We start from the raw sequence: 13,814 nt of genomic DNA, 5'->3' as shown, positions 1-13,814 counted from the left end.
GACTCAGTCCGAAACTGCATTCTGCTAGCAGCTTCTTTGAACAGCAGCACAGAGTGACGGAGGACGAATCCCGATGAAGAACTTAAAAAACCTCGCAGCGGCAGGAGGAAGCGGACCTCGGCTGGTGGGGGTTGGGGTCCCCCACCAGCAAAGGTACCCACGGCGGCAGGGGGGGGTCGGAAATGGCGGGAGGGGGGCTATAATGTGCCCCCTCACTCTGACTTCGGCCCCCGCTACCGCCGACTTTCAGATATGCCCCTGGTGTGAATGCAGGGAGGGGGCTGGAAAAAAGGTGCATGCAGGGAGAGGAGCTGAAAAAAAGGTGGATGCAATGTGGGGGCTGGAAAAAATGTGGATGGAGTGTGTGTTCTGGGGAGGCCTGGAAAAAATGTGAATGGGGTGTCTGTGTTGAGGGGGCCTGAAAAAAGCGTGGATGGAGTGTGGGTGTGGGGGCCTGAAAAAAGCGTGGATGGAGTGTGGGTGTGGGGGCCTGAAAAAAGCGTGGATGGAGTGTGGGTGTGGGAGGGGGGTGGATAAATGGTGGATGGAGTGTGGGTGTGGGGGGGCTGGAAAAAACGTGGATGGAGTGTGTGTGCAGGGGGGAAGATGGAAAAAATATGGATGGAGTGTGGGGGCTGGAAAAGGTAGGTGGAGTGTGGATGCAAGGAGGGGGCTGGAAAAAAGGTGGATGAGGTGTGTGCACATCATGGGAATGGGATGGAAGTTTGCATGAAAGTACATGGAAAACTGTGGTGTGGGGGGTATTTCATGCCTGGGGGGGATGCCAGCCCTTATAATAGGGGAATTCTGTACAAAACAATTATAAATAAAAGGGTCCTTTTACAAAGGCGCGCTAGCGTTTTTAGTGCACACTAAAAATAAGCTTTTGCTAAATACTATAGATGCCTATATATTCCTATGGGCGTCTTTAGCATTTAGCATGCGCTAATCATTAGCACATGCTAAAAACGCTACTGCGCCTTTGTAAAAGACCCCCGAAGTGTGCAAAATGTTGCAGAATTTTCTAATTTTTTGCACATAATTTTTTTGGGGGGCAGCATTCCCCCTGGAGTAATTTGCTTCAAAAATGAGCACAATTTGCATATAAGTGTTCCTGGATGCAGAATCACATATACCCCCTCATTCTATAACATGGCTGCTAAATTTAAGCATCATTTGTGCACTTATAGAATACTAGCACATACATGGGTAAGTGCACACTCTCCCCCGTCAGTTGCTAGGGACACAATACTGTTCTAGAAATGATGCACAGATGTTGCTTAGCACATAAATGCAAGGGTAGTGTTCACGGAGGAGGAGCATGGGCGAGACCAACATTTCTATGCATTCTGTAGTATCCAGTAAGTTTCACGCTGAGGTGTTGCATGTAGGTGCGTGTATGTATGCCTGTTATTGATGTAACGTAAGTGGGCATACCTAAAATTAGGCACATAGGTGCTGACTTATGCTAGTATTCTATAATAGAATCCTGGTGCCCAGATACCATTCTAGAATTACCACTTAGCACACTGCATCTAGGTGCCTGACTTGTGGTGCCCAGTTATAGAATTGCCCCCTGAAGTTTATAAAATACACACATATGTGTGTGATTCATACAGGTACATTTATATGGAGTGGAGGAGTGGCCTAGTGGTTAGGGTGGTGGACTTTGGTCCTGAGGAACTGAGTTCAATTCCCACTTCAGGCACAGGCAGCTCCTTGTGACTCTGGGCAAGTCACTTACCCTCCATTGCCCCATGTAAGCCACATTGAGCCTGCCATGAGTGGGAAAGCACGGGGTACAAATGTAACAAAACAAAACAAAAAAAAAAAACCTACTCCTGATATGGGCTATTTGGACATTTCCTTCCTATACTGCAGATAAACGTATGTATTGATGGTTCTTTGAGTCTATGTGGCTGTCAGGCTCTGTTGTTTTGCTTTGGCTGCAACTGCTGTGTGCTGCTCTCAGAAGCTGCTTCCTTAGGCAACTACCTAGTCGTGCCTAGTGGTTGAGCTGACCCTGCTGGTAGCTCATGGCTAGTTATATTCAAACACAGTAAGTATTACCCTATCCCTTTCCTTCCTTTCCATTGCCCACCTCTATCTCTGATGTCTAGTAGGGGATGGAGTGATCCCCCAGAGACTCTTTGTCCATAAATGGCATCACCTAAGCCCCTAGAGGTAGTCTACTGCTAGGTTTAACCCCATAATGGTAGTAGCACAGGACTGCTTCTTGGGGCTCAGGTGGTGCTGTTAAGGAGTCTGAATTGTGAGTATGATCAGGAGTAAGGTCAGGTCAGAGGAAAGAAATTAGGCATCTAGCACTGATTACCAATAGCAGGTCTAGATTTAGCTGACCAATGCACAAAAAACCTGCCCAATAATAAAATGCAGTCACTAGGGCTGACAGCAGTGACGATCCTCGGTCGGCTAACACCCGGGGCGGATCGCTGATGTGCACCCCCCCCCCCCCCCCTCCGATGCATCAACCCCTTCCCCCCCCCCCCCCCCCCCCCCCCGGTGCATTTTTAGCTGCTGGGAGCAGCTGCACAGCTCTCGGTTCCGCTGGCTCCCTGCTCCCTCTGCCCTGGAACAGGAAGTAACCTGTTCCAGGGCAGAGGGAGCAGGGAACCAGCGGAACTGACAGGCGCGCGGCTGCTCTCTGCACCCCTCCAGCAGCGTGCACCAGGGGCGGACTGCCCCCACCGCCCCACCCTTGGTACGCCTCTGGCTGACAGACCCCTCCCCCCTCACATAACAGACCCTCATGCTTTCCTCCTCCTCTTTGTTTCAATTAAAATGATTTTGCTAGGGCCAACAGCCTTTCCCAACCTTAACCACTTGAAATGCCCCCACCCACCCCAAACAGAGCCAGGAGTAGAACTGAGGATTATCTGTTCCTAAGTACACACCCAATCTTCTGCAAATACACTATCATGTTGGGAGAACAATGAACCCCTAATAATGAAAATCACCCAGAAGCAATTGCTCAGCTCTAAATGCTCCCCTACAGAGCAAATACAGCTCAACCGAGGAGCTACAGCAATATTAATCACTGGTTTAAAACACTTTAAGCAATGGATAAGAAATCCACAGTTCAAAGTGAAGAAAAAGTGTGTTCAGTTGGATAGGCTTCAACTCCACTTTGTGGCTCAAAATTATTATTTTTTTTTTTTTGGACACAGAACTGAGATAAGTGCTTCATATTTGAATTGAACAATTGGAGTTGATTAAAGCTGAGTAATGCTTTCATTTAAGGGAACTGTATAAGTATTTGCATGAACTTTTTTTCCATTGTTTCAGTTGGGAGCCTTTGCATTCTTATAATTCATAAGTGGAGTTTTTTTCAGCCTTCGGCTTTTTTCTCTACTTTGGACTATGGATTTATTATCCGTTGTTTGAAGCGTTTTAAACAGATGATTAATATTGCTGTAGCCCCCGAGGTTGAGCTATGTTTGCTCTGTAGGGGAGCATTTAGCGCTGAGGTTTTGCTTCAAGTTGATATTAATTGTTAGGGATTCATTGTCCTCTCAATGTGACAGAGTATTAGGAGTTTTTAGGCATATTTGGAATATTGATTCCTGCTACCTCAAAAGAAAATGTATTATAATTATCTATTCCTCCCAGTTTCAGCAGGTATTTCCATTGCTGCCAGTACTTGCTAGAGCCTGCCAATGCTTAATATTAGTTTGTTCACTGTGTAGCCAAGAAGGGACCAATCCCTGTTCATAAGGAGGGGGCCAATCCCTATTTGGCATCTGAGAGAAAAGACTTTGCCAACTATAGTTTATGTTCACAGCTACCTTGCTAACCTTAGATACCCAAAGAATGAGATTTCCAATTCGAGGCAGCTAACTTTTAGCCATTTAGATTTGGGAAGATTCTGAGCTGAAAATCTAGACAGCTAGATTCAGTTGAAACTTTGGCTGTGTTAGGCGCTTAACCCTTTTTTTTAATTGACCTTTATCTAAATAATATGAAAATTGACCTTTATCTAAATAATATGATATTAAACAAACGTTTATTCCTGGACTACTTTCTTAAGTAGAACACTAAGGTACTGAAACAATACAAAGTTGAGTCAAACTATTTGAACAGTCAATATGTAACAAGCCATGCCTTATTTTTTTTGGGGGGGGGGGGGGGGAGCCTAACAAGTCTTTGGTGAACTCATTCTTTGAGATTGGTCAACTCATTCAATAAAGTGAACTGCCATACTGGATGAATCAGGGGCGTAGCCAGACTTCGGCGGGAGGGGGGTCCAGAGCCCGAGGTGAGGGGGCACATTTTAGCCCCCCCCCCCATTGCCGACCTCGCCACCGCTGCCACCACCAACTTTGCCCCCCCCCCTGCCAACGACCCTCTCAACCCCCCTCCCGCCGCCAACCCGCCGTCGCCTACCTTTGCTGGTGGGGGACCCCAACCCCTGCTACCGAGGTCCTCTTCTTCTCGCAAAAGGCTTCCTTCTGTTTCTGACGGACGTCAGACTCACAGAACGAAGCCTTGCAGATCAGCTGATCTGCAAGGCTTTGTTCTGTGAGTCTGATGTCCTGCACGTTGTACGTGCAAGACGTCAGAAACAGAAGGAAGCCTTTTGTGAGAAGAAGAGGACCTCGGCTAGCAGGGGTTGGGGTCCCCCGCCAGCAAAGGCAAGCGACAGCGGATTGGCAGCGGGAGGGGGGGTCGAGAGGGTCGTCGGAAGGGGGGTCCAGGGCCAAATCTACGGGGCCCAGGCCCCCCTGGCCCCACGTAGCTACGCCACTGGGATGAATGTTACTACTAATCATTTCTATAGCGCTACTAGATGTATGCAGCGCTATACACATTACATGCAGGTACTTTTTCTGTCCCTAGAGGGCTCACAATCTAAGTTGTACAAAGAACTTGCCTTTAGTTTAGTCACCTGTTTATTTATCCCAACTATCCTTTACCACGCATCTCTCCCCAACTATATATCTGCATTTTGCTCCTTAGCTATATGGTAAGCAGTATTGTAGGAAAGCATTTGTATCATAGCAATGTTAATTGAATGTTCTAATTGTGTGCTTATTAAATATTTCATTAGTATTATGCTTACATCATATTATATCTCTGTTATTTGATTTCGGTACTGTTAAATGTGTATATTTTTGATCCTGTTTCATGGTAGCCCTACTATTAGGTTTCAGTTTGCTGTCTATAATGTATTTATGTTTATACTTGTACATTTTACTATTGTTATGCAGTTAACAAAATTGTAGGTTTGATGTTAAAATGTATCTACTGTACACTGCCTTGGGTGAATCTCTTCATAAAGGCAGTTAATAAATCCAAATCCGAATAAATAAAATAAAATACTTAAAATTAATTTCTAAGGGGCCCTTTTACTAAGCTGTGCTAAAAGGTGGCCTGCACTATTACCAGCTTGTGGGTTTCCCACAGGTAAGGCCACCTTTTAACATGGGGATAAAATGGCCGATTTTTGTATATCAGCAATAATGATCAAGTGCTAATTTTTCCATAGGTGGTAAGGGCTCATGCACTAAACACATGCTAAATGGGTTAGCATGCGGCAATGCCCACATGCTAACCCATTAGCACTGAACACACCTACTCTCTGCCCCCAAAAATGCTCTCGGTGCTAAAAAAATAGTAAGCATGCATGCCAAAACAACCACAGGACACCTGAGCGTGCCCTGTGATAGGCATTTTTAACCTTCGGTAAGCACAGATTAGTTCCTATCACAGCTTAGTAAAAGGGCCCCTATCAGGCTTATTTTCGAAAGAGAAGGACGCCCATCTTTCGACACAAATTGGGAGACAGGCGTCCTTATCCCAGGGTCACCCAAATCTGCATAATTGAAAGCCGATTTTGGGCGTCCCCAACTGCTTTCCGTCGCGGGGATGACCAAAGTTCCTGGGGGTGTGTCGGAGGCGTAGCGAAGGAGGGACTTGGGCGTGCCTAACACATGGGCGTCCTCGACCCATAACCGAAAAAAAGAGCATCCCTGACGAGCACTTGGACGACTTTACTTGGTCCTTTTTTTGTTACGACCAAGCCACAAAAAGGTGCCCAAACTGACCAGATGACCACCGGAGGGAATCGGGGATGACCTCCCCTTACTCCCCCAGTGGTCACTAACCCCCTCCCACCCTCAAAAACATAGTTTAAAAATCTTTTGTGTCAGCCTCTATGACAACCTCAAATGTCATACTCAGGTCCATCGCAGCAGTATGCAGGTCCCTGGAGCCGTTTTAGTGGGTGCAGTACACTTCAGGCAAGCGGACCCAGGCCCATCCCCCTCCACATGTTACACTTGTGGTGGTAAATATGAGCCCTCCAAAACCCACTGTACCCACATGTAGGTGCCCCTCGTCACCTGTAAGGGCTATGGTAGTGGTGTACAGTTGTGAGGAATGGGTTTTGGGAGGCTCAGCACACAAGGTAAGGGAGCTATGTACCTGGGAGCTTTTTCTGAAGTCCACTGCAGTGCCCCCTAGGGTGCCTAGTTGGTGTCATGGCATGTCAGGGGGACCAGTGCACTACAAATGCTGGCTCCTCCCATGACCAAAGGGCTTGCATTTGGTTATTTCTGAGATGGGCGTCCTTTTCATTATCGCAGAAAATCATAAACAACCAAGTCTAAGGGCGACCATCTCTAGGGATGACCTGTCAAGATTTGGGCGTCCCCGACCGTATTACCGAAACGAAAGATGAATGTCCATCTTATTTCGATAATATAGGTTTCCCTGCCCCTTTCGCCGGGACGTCCTGCGAGGACGTCCTCAGGAAACCTTGGGCGCCCCTTTCGATTATGCCCCTCCACGTGACTTAAGAATTTCTTCTTTTCTCTTTCAGCCTTCCAGGAGAGAGATTTGACACTGTGGATTTCAATAGCTGTCTTAGCATTTGTCATTGGTTTGATCATGATCTGGACAATGGTTTCAAAAGGCTACAAGTAGGTTATTATATTTCACTTTGCAATAAGACTGGCTTCTGCTTCAATCTGATGTGTTAAAATGTTAGAGTAGGATTAGACTGAAGATGTTCAGTGTTTTTGTATCAGTGTCTTGGATTCTGCACATCTAGAAATAATTTCTTGAACCAGTTGCTAGTTAAAGGGATTGATTTATGGAGAAATAATTGGCTCAATAATCAGCTGGCACAATCATTGTGATAATTTAAGCATACACAACTAAAAAACCTAACAACAAGATATTGATCAAGGTTTTTTCACCTGCCCCTATGTATAAGCAGTGCATGTAAATATTCGTGTTTGTATCCAACAGTATAATATTAAGAAAATATATATCATATACTATAGAAATGACTTTTGTTGTTGATTCCTTTTGTTTTCTTTTTGTTTTGTGTGTTTGTATGTGTGTCTTTCAATTAAGAAAAATGACCTGCATCTTTCCACCAGTCCCTGGGCCTAAGATTATAGGCTTTGATACACAGTTACTTAAGGTAAGCAAGAACTACCATTTCTAAAAGTCAATCAACCACATCAATAAATAAATAAATAAACAAACAAACAAATCCATACAAGATCAACCACATAAATAAATAAACAAACATATACAAGAGTACCATAAAAAAATAAATAACTTATAATAATACAGACATCACAGGAATACTGACAAATTTGTTTTCAGATTGAGTCCATGTGGTGTCAAGGTTCTGTCTTTAGCAGCAAGCTATCAGTGTCACCTTCCCTCCATGATGGTCTTGGCATACTTAGCACGAAAAAACGATAGTCCTCAAAGTTATGTTCTTGGGCCATACTGTGTTCCACTAAAGGTTTTTCCTTGACTTGTCTCTTGATTGCACATTTGTGTTCGATGTTCCTTTTGTTGAATGCTCTCTTCAATTGTCCACGCATTGACTTAGCTAAGAATGGACAGTTCTTAACACAGAACGAGCTTGATTTCCTAAATGTCCCCCATCCTATATTTGTTACCAGAAATACACAAATCATTACAGTCATGCCCAGGGAGACGCATCATATCAGTGATAGGATCCATTTTAGAACGTCTACCCACTTTTACTGATCAGTTTTTGAGACTGTTTTTAAGGAAATCCTGTCCTATACTAGAGACTCCACAGATATGATAAACATTCTTGATAAGATCAGATGCACGTGAGATATCTATTTAACAACATTCAATGTGGAGTCTCTGTATATGAATAATCCACAGCAGGAGGCAATACAGGCCATTAGAGAGACAATTGGAAGGAGAAATTTTTACTCAAGAGTTCCAGTGGAAGTTATAGTTGAGCTGGCTTCATTAGCACTTACTAAGAATTTCTTTTCTTTTGATGGCACATTCTACCAGGTAGCAAATTTCTACATTGCAAATTTTGAGTGCCAGTTTTTATATGAAAGCCAAACATGCAGGCACAAAACGCCTGTTTGGCATCATTTGTACAAAAATGGCCACATTGACGTCCCTGCAGAGCAGAGGAGCAGCCTAGTGCTCAGTGCAGTGGAATAATGAGAATATGTTATTCAGGGGGCGTAGCTAGGTGGGGAAATGGCCCCCACAGATTTAGTCCTGGCCCCCTCTACTTTTGACCCCCCCCCCCCCCCCCCCCGCCACTTTCGACCCTGCCGCCTCAAGGTACCTTTGCTGGGGGTCCCCAACTCCCGCCAGCCTTAGTCTTCTTCAGCGCCGGTCTCCGGCGCCTTCGCTGATCCATGCTGTGAGTCCCGACATCCTGCACGTTCCTTACGTGCTGGACGTCAGGACTCACAGCACAGATTAGTGAACACGCCAGAGACCGGTGTTGAAGAAGACTTTGGCTGGTGGGGGTTGGGGACCCCCACCAGCAAAGGTTTCTTGCGGCGGGGGGGGGGGGGGGTCGAAAGTGACGGGGGAGGGTCGGTGGCTGGGGGAGGCGGGCTAAAATGTGCCCCCCCACCTTGGGCTCTGGACCCCCCCTTCCGCCAAGGTCTGGCTACGCCCCTGATGTTATTGTGAACCCTCCAGGAACAGATAAAAACCTACTGTACCTAAAGTTACACCACTATAATAGCCACACACTTGCAGGTGTCTTATAAATTCAGGTACACAGTAGGTATTTCTGTTTCAGGAGGGCTCACATATTTGTACAGAAATAAAAGTTAAAGTGGGAGTTACATCTGGGTCCCATTGTTCAAAGTCCACTGCACTGAACACTAGGCTACTCCTAACATATGCTTGCTGCTCTACTAGGAATGGTCATAATACCCGAAGCTGTCATAGAGCCTGATATCCACTGTCACTTTCACTTCTTAGGGGGTTAGGAGGGGGGTCAGTAACCACTGGGAGATGAAGGAGGTGTCATGCCTTCATCCCTCCAGTGGTCAGCTGCCCAATCAGGGCACCTTTTTGTATCCTGGATATGATTGAAACAGGCCTATTAAAAAACCTTCTTCTTTGTTGCCGTGGACGTTTCTTTCCCATTCCATTATCGTTGAAAGATGTCCTAATTTTGGGCCCGCCCTAGGCCCACCCAAAACACGCTTCCAACATGCCCCCTTGCTATTTGGACAAACTGCCTTTTGAAAATCACGATTTGGACATTTTTGGCAGATGAACTTTTTTTTACCTTTTTGAGACGTCCATCTGCTTTGAAAATGAGTGCCATAGCAATTTTAGCATTTTTAAGCGATTTTTATGCTTTGAAAGTATAAAAATGATGTGATTCAGATAATCACAGGGTCCTTTATCAATTTAGCACCGTTTTGTTGAATTTTGAGACTATCAGCAATTTTTAGTGTTTCTAACTGCCACAGGTAATTTTTAAAGTGTTTTTCATCTTCTAAAGAGTAAAACAGGCTTTTTTTGTCTTTTTTGAGGTTTTCTTCATTGATTTGCCCATGGAGTTTTTCAAGGCACATAGGACATTGAAGAAATTACCTGTTTGCTCTTAAAGTGCATATACAATAACATCTTTGGATAGTCCTTTTATTTTCCTTATTGATATAGGGTGTGTTTAAAATAATGTACATTCAGATCATGCTATATCAAGTAAATCCATTCTAATATTTTCTTTTCTCAACTAGACAGGGAAATCTGAAGAGCTACTGAGTGCATTGGGATGCCAAGGGTTCCCCCCAACATCAGACTATGAGGAACTGCTGGTAGACTATTTGGAAGTAGACGATAGTCGGGACCAACTGATATCGAACCAAGATAAGGTCCATTCAAATCAAAATGTGAAGTCACCTCACATTGAACCAGACAATGACTCAGGAAGGGGGAGCTGTGACAGCCCCTCTGCTTTTTCTGAAAGGCATAAGGGAACCAGAGTCACTCCATCAACCTTTGAATCAGTTGGTGTTGATAGTAGACTTGAAAATACTGCTGGACAGAGCAGTAGTGACTGGGCTGCTCAGTGCATAGATCCAGAGGAGAAATCATATGCTTGGCCTGAAGAAGCGATGCCCAATAGTCATACTTCCAAATTCTCCTACCACAACATTACAGAAGTATGTAAATTGGCCCTTGGTGCCTTGAATGCTAATGTGCCATCGGTTGTAATGGCAAATGAAGAGGACTATCAGCCAAAGTATTTCAAAACCATTGAAAGCGTCGTTGAAGAAGACCGAAGTCGGCAGAAGGAGCTGGAGATACAGTCCAAACCTGGTAACCATAACACAGTCTGGTTACTTCCCCAGGAGAAAGCCCCTTTCCTGTCTGCTAAAACAATGGATTATGTGGAAGTTCACAAAATCAGCCAAAACAATGCATTAGCACTGGTACCAAAACACAACGAAACCACTGACAGTAGCAAACAGTGTTCTGTGTCAGGACCCAACAAGGAATACACAAAAGTGGCAAGGGTTGACGAAAACAATGTTCTAGTGCTGGTGCAGGATTCCGGAATGCAGAACCTGCCCGTGTTCCAAGACTCGCACAAGGAATACTGTCAGATCTTCCCACAGCAACAAGCTGAAAACCATATGGACAACTTCCCTGCAGTCTGAGGAAAGAACAGTGGTCAGAGTAGTGGACTGGGCTACACCTCCCTTCAGTTCAATGAAAGTTTGATTGTTAAACAGTACCTGCTTCTTCAGGTAATGCTACAGAGCAGATTAAATGCAATCACTAGGAGATTCTTAAAAATGGGATTTAGAAAAATAATACAACTAGAGGCTTACTTGCTGCTCTCTTTTTATGCTTTGTATTCAGTCGGCTACACACTTTGTAAGAGCTGATGGCAGAACAAATTATTTTGTTTTATAATTGTGATTTTTATTGTAGGTGTCCTTTTTAGTTAATGAGGACAAATCATGTGTAAACTGAAACAAAAGCACATGGCTTAGATTCGGTGGAAAAAGACCGACAAGTGTGTTATAGAAAAGGTCTGTTAGTTTGGCTGTAAAGTTTTTACAGTATTCAAAGCTGGGAGAGATCAGGAATCCTATATCATGTGCCATAAAAATCCATGTTGTAATCAAGCAATTCAATGTCATATTTCTGTTATTTATAGATATAGAAACAGCAAAATTCATGTGTCACAATGTTCAAAAAGAGGCGACCAGCTTCTTTTTTTTTACAGAAAAATGTGCTATGATATCTTTTATGAATGGTATGCTAGCAATTTTTTCTTGCATATTACCAGGACTTCATCACTAGGTTTTATAGTTGTAAGCTCTGTTTATGAATGTTTTATTTGTGGGGTTATATTTTCTCACTTGGACAGGACTGGTACATTTTTTTTTCAACTATGATGGTTCAACAACCTTCTAACCGTTTGTAATGTTGGAATATCTTGGTAACATGCAGTTCTTAAAGACAACTTGAGAGGTCAACAAAATATTTTGCATCAACTTTTAATGATTTTTCATCATCTTCGAGTGAAACCATTTGAAAAGTGACAAGATCATCATGCACTCCCACTATTCCTGTTATATGATCACTTTATTTTGAATTCCCATGTTACCTTATGGGAATTATTATGAATTCACAGGATTGAGGAGGCTTTCCAGTGAATTATAGAGTGATTAATGAATGAAATCTCTTTTCCAGCAAAGCCACCAGGGCTCTTACGGAATCCATAAAACCATTAACTAAAATTCAGTCATGTGATAAAATCCAAAAATTAGTAAACGGCATTAACATTCCTCCAATGGCACCCCCCAAAAATGGTGATAAATCATTGAAAATAGAGACGGGGTGGGTTGTAAGGTTCTGTTGTTGCTGTATAGGCAATTGTTACAGTCCCATACCAAAGAAAATTGTAGGCTTAATTCGCTTCATCATTGTTGTTAGCCTCCATTTGAAGGTTAGTGATTGAATATTATGTTTTGCCAAATATGTTTTAAAAGGGGTTACTTGGGATAGAGGATATATTGGGTTATTAAGAGAAAGCAAATAAGTATTCAAATAAGTATATACAGAAAAAAGAAAGTTGAGATGTGTTTCTCACCAGGCATTAATAAACCAACCACATGTGGAGGGTAATTTTACTAAAAGCACTATTTAAGGTACCTGTTTTGTGCCTATTTTATAAAGAAAAATAAGTGGCTAAAAATGTTCTTTGAGGTGCAATCAATCAGTCCTAGAGCTGATATACATGCCTGCGCCTACATGTTAGCAACAGTGTGTGTAAAGTCTAGTATATTATTATTTACAAGCATGCTTGCACGCTCCGTGGACTAGATTCATTAAATGGCCCTCAAAATTTGGTGCCAAAAATCGGCACGTGTCCTTTATAGAATTGTGCTTAAGGCCAACTCTCACACCAGACTTACACCAGCTGAAACCTACTGTAAATACTGGCACCCTAGACTGAGGCCGTACGCAACTTTTTCAGAATGCCCCTGACGTGCCAGTGGCGTAGCTATGTGGGGCCCCAGGGGCCTGGGCCCCTGTAGATTTGGCCCTGTACCCCCTGCCGACGACCTTCTCGACCCTCCTCCCGCCGCCAACCCTCCCCCACCGCCACCTACCTTTGCTGGCAGGGGACCCCAACCCCCGCCAGCCGAGGTCCTCTTCTTCCAGCGCAAGGCTTCATTCTGTTTCTGTGAATCTGCAGAACATCAGATTCACAGAAACAGAATGAAGCCTTGCGCCGGAAGAAGAGGACCTCGGCTGGCGGGGGTTGGGGTCCCCCGCCAGCAAAGGTAGGCAGCGGCGGGGGAGGGTTGGCGGCGGGAGGGGGGGTCGTGAGGGTCGTCAGCAGGGGGTCAAAGTTGGTGGTGGTGCCGGGGGGTGTCGGCACCGGGGGGGGGGGGGGTAAAATGTGCCCCCTCACCTCGGGCTCTGAACCCCCCTCCCACCGAAGTCTGGCTATGCCCCTGTGATGTGCCCCTTTGAATTACATCTAGTAGAGGTAGGCACCAAGCCATGTAGAATAGCGCGCAGCCAAGTGCATGCACTAATTTTTATGAGTGCCAATTAACATTGATAAGTGGTTAGCACCCAATTATTAATGTTACTTGGTTCGTTACTCAATTTGCTTGTGCATCTTGGGCACACACACAGATTTGGGCTCGTTTGCCCATGTGCATGCCCACTATCAAAATACATGCCATTGAGCATCACACACACTTTTACATTGGCTGTGATTTTATAAGACATCATTTACATGGTTATGTTACCACATATGCGCATTAATGACTAAAATAACCCCAGGTTAGGTATGTACTTGGCACCTAAATATACACCTCAGCTTACAAAATGACCTTCTTAATGTGGCCTTTATACACCTCCCAGAGACCTCTAATCCTGAGTATATTTACTGCAGCTTAGAGCAGGAGTATCTTTCCCTTAAAGTTCCTATTGTGGGCCAGAGATGGGTGCCCTGTATAGAATAGCGTGAGGCACCAGAATCCATGCCC

At 44.4% G+C, this 13,814-nt stretch overlaps 1 protein-coding gene across 1 annotated transcript in view; it reads left to right on the top strand.

The window, feature by feature from the left end:
* Positions 1-11,401, top strand: part of LOC115459120 (prolactin receptor-like) — a 40,446-nt gene extending 29,045 nt beyond the window's left edge. The window contains exons 6-8 of the mRNA XM_030188989.1: positions 6,842-6,941; positions 7,381-7,450; positions 10,032-11,401. Of these exons, the coding sequence (XP_030044849.1) occupies positions 6,842-6,941; positions 7,381-7,450; positions 10,032-10,955 (1,094 nt within the window). The 3' untranslated portion in view covers positions 10,956-11,401. The remainder of the gene's footprint in view (positions 1-6,841; positions 6,942-7,380; positions 7,451-10,031) is intronic.
* The last annotated feature ends 2,413 nt before the right edge of the window (positions 11,402-13,814 follow it).

The sequence above is a fragment of the Microcaecilia unicolor genome, unplaced genomic scaffold (assembly GCF_901765095.1).
Source record: "Microcaecilia unicolor unplaced genomic scaffold, aMicUni1.1, whole genome shotgun sequence".
NCBI lineage: Eukaryota > Metazoa > Chordata > Amphibia > Gymnophiona > Siphonopidae > Microcaecilia > Microcaecilia unicolor.
The sequence above is the reverse complement of the archived record's forward strand: the minus strand, read 5'-3'. Positions and strand labels throughout refer to the sequence as shown.